Genomic DNA, 13,330 nt, shown 5'->3' with positions numbered 1-13,330 from the left:
TTGATTTAAGGGTCAGGTCATGAATAGGGTAGGGAATATCGCAGATTTTGGTCATAAATAGGGTAAGGGTTTTGGGAAGCGGGCCGCACACCGCCACCCAAATTTTTCTGGGAGTCCCACCCCCCCCCCCCCGGGTCAAAAGCATTGCATAAAAAAATACAGTGGCAAACACACTCAATGTGACATACGCGCGGCGCATGATGGGAAGGTTGGATGTGATACCGTCAGAGGGCCATGCTGTTCAATGCAAAATTCAACTCAATTTTAGATAAACGTCAATCCCAGTGGGACGCTTGAAAAGTGCGTGGGGCTTTGACCTGCTGCTCCCTGATCTGTGCTGGGAGATGGCAATTGTTTGCGGTGTAGAAGAAAAGCTTTTTGGCAAACTACTCCCACCTACATCTCGCGCATTAAGTAAACTAAAAACAACCGCCTAGAAGTTATTCCGGAAAGATAATTCGTATCTAATGAAAATAGTTGCTTACCGTCCTTTTTCATTAGCACCGTTTTCATTAAAGCGAAATAATTAACAATGAACCAAACAATTTAAAAACCATTAGTATTGTTTGAAAGAGATCATGCGAGTCTGTATAATGAATGGCATCCCGTAGATTGCCGAGTTACTGAGGACTTGTACTGTGAGCCTGGAATTGTAAGCACCTACACGGCACTTTCATAATTTATATCGATTGTTGCCAGCTATGTTTCCTTTACTTTTGAAAAGCAATCATTGAGCATTCTGCAATTGCTGTTCTTGATATTCATTCTCCTGATTGTAGCCACGCGCTAATTATTTCTCTGAGAGTTGAAGTCATGTGGAGCAGTGTGCCTGGTACTGAATGGCCACGTCGGATGTTGACTGAAAGAACACAATTGATTTTATAACATTGATGTCAGCAGACTGATGTCAGCACTACTTTGTAGAAAATAAATTTTGAGCCGGTCATTGCTAGGAAATGCTTACCACCGGGCCAGACTTTTCGATTCGCTACCACGCTTTTTCGTGCTCTCTCAGGAAGGTTTTACATCAACTCTTTGAAGACCATGAGACAAGAAAGTCTCATTAATTACGGTGCAAATAAGCGCATTTGCGTGAAAATGAGTTAGATGCAGTGGATCACCATGCGGAATGAGATCCAGTACTTCTCATGATCAATAAAAACTCACTTCTTAGGACTCTTTGCGGACTTTAAGGTTTAGTTCGCGGTCCAATCGCGGGTTTACGGGAATGTCGCACACTTATTATGTCACGCACGTTGAGTATAAAGAGACTGGGGCCAAGTAGGCGAGTATTATTTGTCAGAAACATGCTCGATGTTATTCATAAATTTATAAACTAAAAAGTCACATTATACTTTATATATAAATATATGATATCATATTCTCTTGACCATGTGATGTGAGCTATTCTTGATCACTGATTTTTTAGTCTAGCAGTAACCAATTTAAAACGAGAATACAACGCAACACCCTCCTTGCACCTCACTGTCGGAACTACATCCAAAGGTGTTTTTTCGCAAACTTGCAAAAAGTGGTACAAAGTATAAAAAAAAATTGCTTGGCAAAATGATGATCAATGTAACTGATATTTGTCAAACGTCCGGGGAAAGGGGGATCAGAAATGTAAAAGATTGTGCAACAGTATGTTTACTACGCGACAGAAAAGGGTCATTTTAGGAGCATAATAACTGAATTCAAGCATAATTTTGAGCATACAGTCGAACCTATTAAGCCGCCAACCCGTATTAAGCAGCCAGATATCAAAGTCCCGAAATTATTGTCAGTAAAATTTCTATTAAAAAGGAAACCCTTATTTAATAAACATCGCTGGGACCCGCTGGGTTTTGGTTTGGAAAAAGTAATGGCAGATAAGTGTCCGAAGTTGAAAGTCACGACTGATGAAAACTTTCAAACACACGTTTGTTGTGGTTGTTGTCACGGGACTAAGCCATTAACCCGATGGCAAAACATATGACTTCAGTGCAGACCACGTGATTTTCAAAAGATATAATATTGTCGTGACAAGTGAACCAGAAAAACAGTGATACGTAGTCTATATTATGTACAACAGTAGTCACAAGCCTTCAGGCATGTTTTTAGTTGACGTTTCAACTAACTTTCGTGAAAATTCCCGATATTAGTGTTCTCCTCCCATTTCCCTGAGGGTGGCCGCTTTATGGGGGTTCCACTGTAATGTTCTGGTTTCATGGGTGACACCCAAAAGAAGAATACTCGATCTGCAGAGGTAATCGTATGAATGCGAATGCAATTAAGGATTAATACTATGAGTGATATATGACAATTTTCTCCGAACTGCAAGGGCCTTTAGGGAAGTACAACTGAAAAAAAAGATCAATTTTCTCGAGTGTGATCTCAGACGGAATTGGAATCACCTTTTGCACTGTGGAATTGGACTCCGCCTTGAGGTAGAGATCGGATTTCGATTTAATACTTCCGTTAAAAAAACATAGTTCGTGCAATTTTTGGTTGCATCACCCATGATCCTCTATAACGTGAGACGAGGTCTTTTGTTATTTGTGTGCAGCTTGTTATAAATTGATTTAGTCGGTTGCAGCACGTTTCAGCCATAAACATTATAGCAAACGATGTAGCCATCTGGCTGCTATTTTTGCCTTCCCTCTTCAGACTCTTCAGTCTCCTTGAAATTTCCAGAATGATTATAGAAGTTTGCAAAATGAATGGAAGACCGCCCACCGGTCACGTAACAATGGTTGTTTATAAACTCAAATACAAAAGGAGTTTTCTGCGACAGTAAATCGATGGTGAAAATGGAAATGACGGTAGAGATGAAAAACAGTTTTGCTAAATCGTGTTATTAAAGCATGTTTCATTTTTGAAATTCTCTCAGAGAACTTTGATAATTAATTTTTTCCTGTCACGGTATACTTGCAAGCATAGGCTAGCAGAAGTTAACAGCGCGACAAGGTCATTTCATCTAATCCTTGCAAGGAAACAGCTAAAGCCGCACACACCAGTATCATGTATCACGGAAAAGTCTTTGTTTCTTTTGAATTTAAAATGCAAATTCCTGCCCTCAGTTCAATTGACTTGTTTTCCCCGCCCACCACTTGATGATATTAGCATACATCCATAACAAATACCGTTGATAGTTAGTTTGCCTTCATTTACTATAGTCACACTACATCCGCGCAACAATGTCTAACATTTCTCTGGAGACTGGTCCTAAAAATACGCTTGGATCACGGCATTTGGCACTTAAGATCGTCGAAATTTCTCTGCTTTTTCTCATCAATGTTTTATCTCTGGGAGGAAATTTACTGGTTTGCATAACGGTTTACAGAAGACCTGTTTTACGAACTATTACGAACATGTTCATTGTGGCACTCTGTGTGACGGACATATTGTTAGCATCTGTCGCGATGCCCTTAACACTGGGAGCGCTTATGATGGATTACTGGCCGTTCGGCGAGCTAGTTTGCCAAATTCAAGGATTCAGCATTCACTTACTGGTTTTCCAATCTCTTCAAATCATCACCTTAACAGCAACAAATCGGAACCTAAATGTTGTTCGTCCTTGGCTATACAAACGTTTCTTCTCGAAGCGGAAAACGTTACTAATAATTATGGCTGTCAGTCTGTTAACTGCTGTCATCATGGGCACTCTTGTAGTTTCACTTTCATCGAGATACATTTTTCATCCTGGAAAAGCCATCTGCGTTATGACGTTTGCAACTATTAAACAAAGCCTACGGTTCACGATTATATTCAGTGTGTTCTTTGTAGCGTTTCCAACCATTATAATCTTCGCCTGCTATGTCAGAGTTTTGCACACTATTCGGACCAATCGCCGAGAGTACGAAGCAACCCGAGGGGAGCACGATTCTAGGTCGATTTTAAGCCGAGAAGAAGTGAAACTGTCCAAAATTGTGCTCGTGATTATTTTAGGATTTGCGTTTTGTTGGGTTCCGTGCGTGATTATTGATATCATTGACACAACACAAACTGAATGGTTTCCTCGTCAAGTGTATCTGTTTTACACTTTCCTGGCTTACACGAGCGCAGTTTTAAACCCTTGGATTTATGGATTTATGAACAAAATGGTTCGCAAAGAAATGTATTTCTTATTAGCGTGCAGATTTCGTTCTTGAAAATGTGAGGATAAATTACTTGTGGACGTCTTAAAATTTAATCGTTTTGTTTTTTATGTGCTTTTATGCATCTGGAATGTTAAAAAGTATTTGTATTGTGTAATTAATTTTGTAAATATATAAGTTATTTAAAAGAGATACTCAGAACGTTCGCGAAAACCTTTTTTTTTTTTTTTTTTTTGAATTTTTCCCCCAGACATGCCTGGGCAATATTTATGTTTTAAAAAACCTCTAACTTCTTAACGCTCTCAAAAAGGCTCGGGGCGGTGATGGATGGTTTTATACGTAGTCGTAGGCTATTAAAGGTCGGACTTAATAAAAGCCTTGAGGCCAAGTCATTTAACAGTTATTAAAATAGACTGCGAACACGAAAAAGTAATCTTTTATTCATTTCAGTTCAGTTTATATTTCCCTGCATAATCAGTAAAAATTTTTACTGTAACGTGTAGGTAGGACGATTGCTTTCCGGTATGATTTCTGAAATAAAACTTACGTAGTCAGACGTAGGCGCCGCCAGTAACCCATATCACTTTCAATCCGTAGATCAGCCATCGATTATACATTACCACCATATAGATAACAATGATAAACATTGCCTCTAATAATGAATTTTATCCAATACACGCTAATCCACCTGCTTGAAAAGAAAAACAATCTGTGAACAGTATGGCAGAATATCCGGAAAAGCCTCTCAGGTCTTTCATCACTAAACTGAGCATAAATTAGTCATATCTTCACTCGCGCCATCCGCACGTCGAGCCTACAACCTTTCAAAATATTATTTTAATCCCTGAGCGAGACAGATATCATCTTTCCGTGATAACTTGCTAATTTTCAAGGCAAGATAACGCAACAAAAAGCCCGCCAATCCGCAGCGTGTGACGCAATTCATAAATGCTGGGGAAATTAACGCTAATTTCAGTTTCAAGTCAGGCACCATTCAGTCTATAGGGGTCCTATAGCTTTGGCTCGCGCTGTTTTCCTATCCATACGATCTCGTTGAACATATTTTCAATGCACTTACAATTTTAACCTGTATTCCATTGAATTTATCTCTGGTCTTGGTACAGTTATTTGTTATAAAAGTGGCCCATTGTCGTCCGTCTCACGCCATCATTGCTTTTTTTCTTTCACTTTTCTTTTCAGCCGAAGGAAATTGTGGTAGAGAATGGCTAATGAAACCCCATTCACAGGCGTAAGCTTAAGGGTAATTTTTTCCAGGTTTTGTGGGGTAGTTGGGGGCGGTGAATCACTTTCCCAAAAAATTTTCCCAAGTTTCCCAAGTTTTTTCTCAGTTACATTTCAATCCATGGTGAGACTGAATGTATTCTTGTATATATGAATCTATCATATAGATCACGTTGAAACGGAAATAACTGTCTCTGCCATTGCGACGGCCGAAAATATCAATAATACAATCCATGTCATTGTTTAGTTCAGAGCTGGCCGTATTCCTTTCAGTGTTAAAGGAACTCAGTGACGGTTTCCGCATATTGAAAAGTTTAGCCTCAATTTTCAAATTCGTCGTTTGGATGATCCGTGTTAATCTTCTTTATCATTAGCCATCCTTGTTCCTTTATGGTTTATCATTATCTCTTTGGTGTTTTTCTATCTTATTAAACAGTTATTTTCAGTTTCCTACCATTTAAAGGTAATTTTGTGTGTGGCCAAAATAACTCAAAATACTGTGACCGAGCTCCTTTAATCAGTGCGATGTTACTGACAAGCTGTTGCCCCATATGTTGCTAGGGAGGTAGGTTCTTATTCTGCGCCACGCAGTGAATGATTCGCGCTCTGCAGAATACGATGCAGCAGGTATCACTACAACTGAGAATGTTCACCACATTGGAAAACTCTGACAACATATCAAATAGTTCGTGTTCTCATGCATTTTCTGCAGTATTCCTGAAACAGTTGTAAGTGGAACCCGCGCTCATCGAAAAATAGCGTACATTTTCTGCTCGGCTCCCAGAATCTCGCCGTCGATTTCGTAAAACTCAGCGATGAGGGAGACGCTTTCTTTATCAGGCGTCTTCCTGTAACACGTATCTCCCAAAGCACATGTACAGAGTATTTCCTGGTCTGATTTCCACCTAGTAAACCTGACCTCAAGCTCTGACAACACCTTGTCGAGGGACGCATAGTTTAAGTGTTAAGTGTTAAGGAGTATTAAGAAAATGCCGACTCTCGCTACTTTTGAGTATTGAATCTCACCTCATTGTGTATTGATTACCAGTATTGGCACTCTTCAGATTGATACAACTTAGGTCTGAGACAAAGATTCCTCGAATCCTGCTGCATACATGAAGACCGGGAAGTCCTAGAATCTAGGACTGGGACCTGCCAAGGCCCCGCCGGCTAAGAGAAGCGAAAAGGGCTATGGGAACGAGAATGAATACAACGAAGAGACGGTATTTACTTCATGTAAGACTATAGAGACCACAGAGACAAGGGTCAAGTAAGAGGGAAGAGCTTTTCGATACCAAATTACGTTGACTGAGAATCCTATGGCGTCCAACGAGGTTGAAGTCTGGCAGACTAAAAGAAAGACCATCAGAGAGCGAGTGGCGTTTATGCTGAATAATCCTTTGATGAGTGATATTTCTTTTGTGACCAAGGATCTTTCAGGAGCGGAAGTCATCTTTTCAGCTCACAAGTTCGTGTTAGCTGTAAGCAGTCCAGTCTTGTACGCCATGTTTTACGGTGAACTGGCGGAGAGTAAGAACAAAGTCGAGCTCCCTGACTGTGATTCTGAAGGTTTTCTTGAATTCCTTCGCTTTTTGTATTGCGACGAAGTAAAACTGACTGGAAGTTGTGTGATGCAGGTTTCTTACTTGGCCAAAAAGTACATGATCCCCGAACTTGAGGTCGCTTGCACAAATTTCTTGACCGAAAATCTTTCGCCTGAAAACGTCTTCGACATCTTACCTCATGCCAGAAAATTCGAAGACAACGAACTTGTGCTTCGCTGCTGGGAAGTTGTGGATGCGAGCGCAGAGGAGGCATTGAGATCGGAAACATTCTCGTCTGTTACGAAAGAACTGCTTCAAGAGATAGTCCAACGCGATTGCCTCACAGTACACGAAATTAACCTTTTTGAAGCTGTTGAGCGCTGGGCAGTGGTAGAGTGTGCGAGGCAAGAGATCGAGCCTTCCACAGATAATAAAAGGAAAGTAACAGGCGAAGAGATTGTGAGCAATATTCGCTTTCCCCTGATGACACAGGAGGAGTTTGCACAAAAAGTACCTCAATCTGGCCTGCTTTCCAAAGACGACGTCATCGAATTGTTTATGTCGTTCAGTTCTGTGTCGATAAGTAGTCTTAAATTTTCGAAGCGAGCACGGAAATTAGTTCCCCCTCGTGTATTTTCACGTTGTAAAAGATTCCCTCAGGTCAGCCATGGCTGGGCCTACTCCAGCGGTATTCCTGATGGGGTAGCTTTTACAGTAGATACCCCCGTTTACATGGGTGGGGTCCGCCTGTTTGGCAACAGGGGCTTCTCATATGAGGTGTGTCTCAAGCTGTCTTTCGTGATTGAAAGCAGTGACAGCGACCAGGAAGAACTTTATTCTGTGGAAGGCTCATACCTAACCGATGCTGAAAAAACTGGTGGCTATTTTGGTTTTGATGTTCTGTTCGATAATCTTGTTCCATTACAACAGAATGTGCAGTATAAGATTTCTGCAATGATAACAGGGGCTAGTTCATGGTATGGCTCAAGCGGACAGACTGTTGTAGAGTGCGACGGCGTGTACTTCAGGTTCACAAGTCAATCAAGTCCTAATGGCACAAACGACTCAGGAGGTCAGTTTGCAGAGATTTTGTTTCACATACTCTAACTCTGTTTAAGGGACAGCAAGGAAAACAGTTATTGGATGACTTAGCTAAAACCCATGATTACACTGTAATCATTTGAACACTTTACCACTGCCTCAGAAGGAGACTTGTGGCAGCCAGCTACATGTAGTCATTAAACTTTACCTCAGTAGTTGAATGTTTTGTGGAAGTTCTTGGGGTATACTCCTCTTTGAGGTAGCTTGCATTACTTAATGATGAATATTATCCTTACTGTGTCCCTCTAAACTTGAGTACAGTGGAACCCTGCCTTAATGACAGCCCCATTAACTGATACGACCACTTCGTCATTACTGACAGATATTCAGTTTTTTTGGCCCAAAAGATTCCCCAGGCGGTCATTTTATCTCTCCTCCCCATTTGGGAAGTCACTGGAATTTCCAAGTCTCAAATGCCAAAATTTTGAAAGAAAAAGTATAAAGTTAAACTGGAATTTTCAGTGGGGTTGGGGGTAGGGATATTTTCTGGAACAACACATTTTATGAACCTCTTTGAATGACCACCCCTTTACATGAGCCAGGTTGATTTTTAGCCTGGATTGAATCACCACAGAAAGAGCAAAACATAAACACTTTATAGCACCCACTGGTCAGTCTGTAATAACATGTGGTTTACTATCAAACCTGATGCGGGTTTGGGCTATTAAAAATGAAAAACCCCACAAAGTCCAGTAAAATGGAATGGTGGTAGGCCATGGTGTACAAAAGAAACAAAACACAGTCATGTGGTTACTTGAGTGAAAGTACCAACCAGGATTAGGTTTTGGCCCAGTGTTTACCGTGAAAAAATTGGAAGAAATTTCAACTCCTCTAGCCAGGTCAACCAGAATCTTGAGAAGAGGGTTACCTGGCAAGGGGAGCTGACCCTGAAAGATTTGATTGGTAAAGGGGTACCCTTTTGTGGTGATTCAACCTGGGTTAGAAAGTAACCCAGGGTCATGTAAAGAGGCCCTTATTTGTACAGCCTCAATTTTATGGCACCAAAATTGTTGTATAAGTAGGGTTCTACTGTTCTTCTTCCAGTTAGAAAAAAGCTTTGAAAAGCAAAACTGATTTGCAAACTACACAAAGTGTATTGTAAGACTAAGCTTCAATTTGACTCATCAATAAGGAGACGATTGCATAAATTAGAATTTTAGTTTATTAAGTTAATTAATTCAATTAAAAAAGATTCATAATATCTCTCATAATTTAAGGGTATTGCATGAAAAACAAAATACAGCATTTATACATATACTACATGGTACATGAAATTTCAGACTACTCTTGTCTGATAATGAGATTCGCATGTTTTTGGTATGAGTAATTTTATTCGGAAACTCCAAAAGATTTGCAAGTAAGAAAAATTTCCTTACAAAGACAAGTAACACATAGTAATAATTAAATATCCCTTCAAGGAATAATCATCCCATCCTTTAAAATAAAATTATTTGGTAAGCAAGTTACATAAACCAAGACATCATTTAATGGTATTGACTTGCATCATGCAAAACCTTCTAATCTTTTAAGAATTCAAATATCAGGCCTCTAAAAAATTTCATCATGGCCTTGTTATTTATCTGAGACATTTTATAGCGCAAGCTCCTACAGTGGGTTCAGGTAACTAAGAAAACCTCATTAAATTAAACAAAATATATTTTTAAGTATTGAAAGCAACCTAGTCTGTATAAGAGCTACATCCATATAAGAAAAGTCTTGATTGTGCAGAAACTTACAAACAAATATACATCTCTGTAATAAATAATAATGTACTATCAGAATAGATTTTTGATATCTTCCTATGTATTTAGAAATAAACCTGTCCTTGTTGCTTTGTCTAATCAACTCTATTTCCAACTGTCCAAAAGTAATAATTTTATACAATGTCCTCTTTGGAGGGACATACTGTTCAACAGCTTCTATTAATTGAACATTTATACACCGGAGAGACTTGAATGCAAACATTACACTAAATTTATTATCAACTTGAAGTTGCTTGAGAACATTGAACTATTTAATTAGGTTATGAGCTCGAGATTTCTATGAGGTGTTGGTTGATGAGGCCAAAGGCCGAATCAACTATCACCTCATAGAAGTTGAGAGGGAATAATCTTAGTAGAATTCTAACTAAAATGAATGCAAATAATGGTTTCAAATTATTTTTCCATGTATTATTAAACTTTAAACTTAAATAAAATGGCACGGACTGAACTGTTGATGGAAATTTGCAGTTGTCTATGTACTGCACCCGTTTTTTCAATAATTTCACGTTTTTAAAGCCAAGAAACCGTAAATGTCCTTGTTTTAGACTTCTCAAGAATTTAATTATTCATTTGTATCTTAACTTTCCTCCAAAACTTCAGGACTATGAAAGAAAGTTGCCATTTCCTGGACGACTGAGAGCCACTGCACTCTAATTAACAATTAGATTATGAGCTCAAGATTTCTATGAGGTGATAGTTGATGAGGCCAAAGGCCCAATCAACTATCGCCTCATAGAAATCAAGAGCAAATAATCTAATTGTTTTAGTAGATTTCTAACTTAAATTAGTGCAAATAATGGTTTCCAAATATTTTTCGACGCATTATTGAACTTTACGTTTCTACACAATCGCACGTATTGAATTGTCCTTGGTAAATTTGCAGTTGTTTACGTGCATGCACCGGTTTTCCAATAATTTCAAGTTTTTTAAGTCAAGAACCCATTTATGTCCTTTTTGTCTTCTCAGGAATATAATTATCCAATTACAACTAAACTTTCTTCCAAAACTTCGGAAAAACGATAAAAATGTCGCATTTCGTGGACGACCGACAGCTCCTGCATTCTAATGGCTGATAGTATACGAGTAGCTCAGCCAATCAGATTGCAGCATTTGCATTAGTACAATAGCAGAATTCTACTAATAGCTGATAGTGTAAGAGTAGCTCAGCCAATCAGATTGCAGCATTTGCATTAGTATACTAGTAGAAATTAGGCTATAGTTTCTAGCATGCGTTTTTCATCAAAGCATTTATTTTGCCCTCTGATGAAAGACTAATGAATGGTTCTCATAATTTTAAGTTGTGTAATTAGTGTTTCACTAGGTCTCTGACGCACCACAACTGTTTCTTTAGGAACTGACAACTGCTTATTAAAATGGAAAACGTTTACTATGGAGATGGCAGAATACAGACTCTGCAGAGCTTGAGGATAATAATCCTTGAGTCAGACTGGCCTGATAATTAACCAATAATGCATCCACAGTTGACATGTTAACCCTTTGTAGAAATACTTGGAGATGATGCTAAAGCAAAAGCCAAGGACTCCACTAATGAAAAAAAAAAATTGTCAATGGACAGGATTCAGACTGTTTTCAATAATTATGTACCACATTGGTTGAGTACATGAAAGACGAAACATCAACTTACAGTGTGGAAATGCTCCTCTTTTGGTAATATTTTCCAGACAAGAAACAAGGAAGGTGTTACATTTGGTAAATTCTTCATCAATTTTCTTGAATTTCTCTTCACTGAAAGAAAACAAGAACGACAAAAAAAGTTTCAGCCTAGTTTTTGGTTCAGAAAAACCTCTTAGCACATAATTTGTAAACACAGCTTAGTCATCCACTGTTCATAAATGAAATAATGACAGTTACATTCTTACTTGATGTGTTGGGCTCCATTATCCCAATATGTTTGGAACATTAGGACCAAATTAAGAACCTTGAGAATCACTTCTCTTAAATACCCAACCTACATTGAAAAGGAATATTTCAGAGTTACTGGGTGGTATGAAATAAGTTTCTTCAGGTCATCACCAACTGGATAAAATTTAAAATGTGGCCTATTTGCTCTTCACATTTCAGACTTGTAAGGGATCTCAGTCATTCTTATTTGAGATTAATTAATATGTAATGATGCAAGTAAAGAGCTATAAATGCTAATCTCTGGGTGTGTTATGTCCTATTATACTTTGTCTATTCATTTTACTGTATCACACCTTTTGACTAAGCAAACATCGATCATACAGTTTCTGGACATAAGAAGAATGAGCTTTGATGAGATCATCAAGGTCCTTTGCCTGAGGAAAAAATACAAAGTTAACTTTTTTTTATCTTAAATTATAAACCAAAATTTGACATCTATGAATCGAACTTATTATTTATTAATGATAAATATGGCTTATTGACCATGCATGAGCTCGAGGTGACTGGATATTGGGCAAGTTCTTTTTTGCATGTTTGTGGACCAAGATGGAGTTAAGGTCCATAAACCTGCAAAGAAAGAGCAAGGCCACCTTCTAGCCATCTTGACTGAACAAGATTAAAAAAGAACTTATTATGTGGCTTCCTGGGAAATTTTTTCTTCTGGGACACAGCAGGTAGTTCTGAGTGAGCAAGATAGTGCCATCTTGCCAGCTTGGGTAGCCAATCATTGTGCAGTAATTGGTTCATCTTGTCCACTCACTGAGCTGGCCATATAATTAAGTGTATATTCTCAATGGGCAAAGACCTAAATATCAATTATTATTCAGCTGTTGAATTTCTATAAGAAATAATAATACCTGGTCTAAAGCTTCCTGAAACTCTAAGACAGTTGAATGTAATATCTGTTGATCAAAATGAAATGTCAAAATAAACTAATCAGAGTGAAATAACGTCTTGCAAATTCTGTAATAATCTGCAGAAATAATCTGCACTTAGTGATCATAAAACTCTAGAGTTCAGTGAGAATGTAAAATATAAATGGCATTATATCAAAGCAAAGAATTATGTCACCCCCTGATGTAAATTTCTCAATATCTTTGTTAATAAAGGACTGAATACATAAAGTATGTAATTTAACAAGTTTTATATTGAAACCTGCCTGCCAGTAACAGTAACTTTATTAATACATAATTGAATTACACGCCTTAGTAGCTTAATTACAGCTAGCTAAGTTATTCTGGGTATGCTACTATCAGACATTCTTGTTAACTAAGTACATTTCTTTGCAATAATTAGCCTGTGTCACAGCCACCCTCTCCGAAAGAAAAAATTAGCGAGATGCATCTGTGTGTTACCATTGATAATCGTGTCCGAAGTCATGTGACTTTTCCAGGAATGTGTGGAAAATGACCTGATTAGTTCATCGATTGTTTGTGGTTTAATAAGGGTAACACCTGTAAATAAATTATTGTTTAACTCAGTGCATTGCATTTTATGGGTTGCACAAGCAAATCTCTCGAGTGTTGGCTGTGGAGAACACAATGGAAATTTGTTACACTTTGTGACTTAGATATAGATTTTAATAGAATTTTGAAGTTGAAAAAGCCAGGTTAATCAGGTAATCAGCATTTCATGGTAACAAAATTATTTTGCAAGTGGTCTGCTTTTTATCTGTGAACAT

General features: G+C 38.3%; 2 protein-coding genes and 1 pseudogene across 2 annotated transcripts in view; 2 read left to right on the top strand and 1 right to left on the bottom strand.

Annotated features, from left to right (window-relative positions):
• Positions 1-2,727: 2,727 nt before the first annotated feature.
• On the top strand, positions 2,728-6,310 carry LOC145495013 (melatonin receptor type 1B-B-like). Its single transcript, XM_081474589.1, has one exon. The coding sequence runs from the start codon at positions 3,177-3,179 to the stop codon at positions 4,128-4,130; it is 954 nt and encodes a 317-aa protein (XP_081330715.1). The 5' UTR covers positions 2,728-3,176; the 3' UTR covers positions 4,131-6,310.
• Positions 6,311-6,441: 131 nt separating this feature from the next.
• On the top strand, positions 6,442-9,187 carry LOC145495009 (BTB/POZ domain-containing protein 6 pseudogene; annotated as a pseudogene).
• Positions 9,108-13,330, bottom strand: part of LOC145495006 (gamma-tubulin complex component 5-like) — a 26,393-nt gene continuing 22,170 nt past the window's right edge. The window contains exons 31-35 of the mRNA XM_081474581.1: positions 12,507-12,551; positions 11,943-12,023; positions 11,607-11,695; positions 11,372-11,472; positions 9,108-11,271 (exon numbers count right to left, since the gene is read on the bottom strand). Of these exons, the coding sequence (XP_081330707.1) occupies positions 11,216-11,271; positions 11,372-11,472; positions 11,607-11,695; positions 11,943-12,023; positions 12,507-12,551 (372 nt within the window). The 3' untranslated portion in view covers positions 9,108-11,215. The remainder of the gene's footprint in view (positions 11,272-11,371; positions 11,473-11,606; positions 11,696-11,942; positions 12,024-12,506; positions 12,552-13,330) is intronic.

This window comes from Orbicella franksi, chromosome 8 (assembly GCF_964199315.1).
Source record: "Orbicella franksi chromosome 8, jaOrbFran1.1, whole genome shotgun sequence".
NCBI classification, from domain to species: domain Eukaryota; kingdom Metazoa; phylum Cnidaria; class Anthozoa; order Scleractinia; family Merulinidae; genus Orbicella; species Orbicella franksi.
This window is presented reverse-complemented; position numbering and strand designations above follow the sequence as displayed.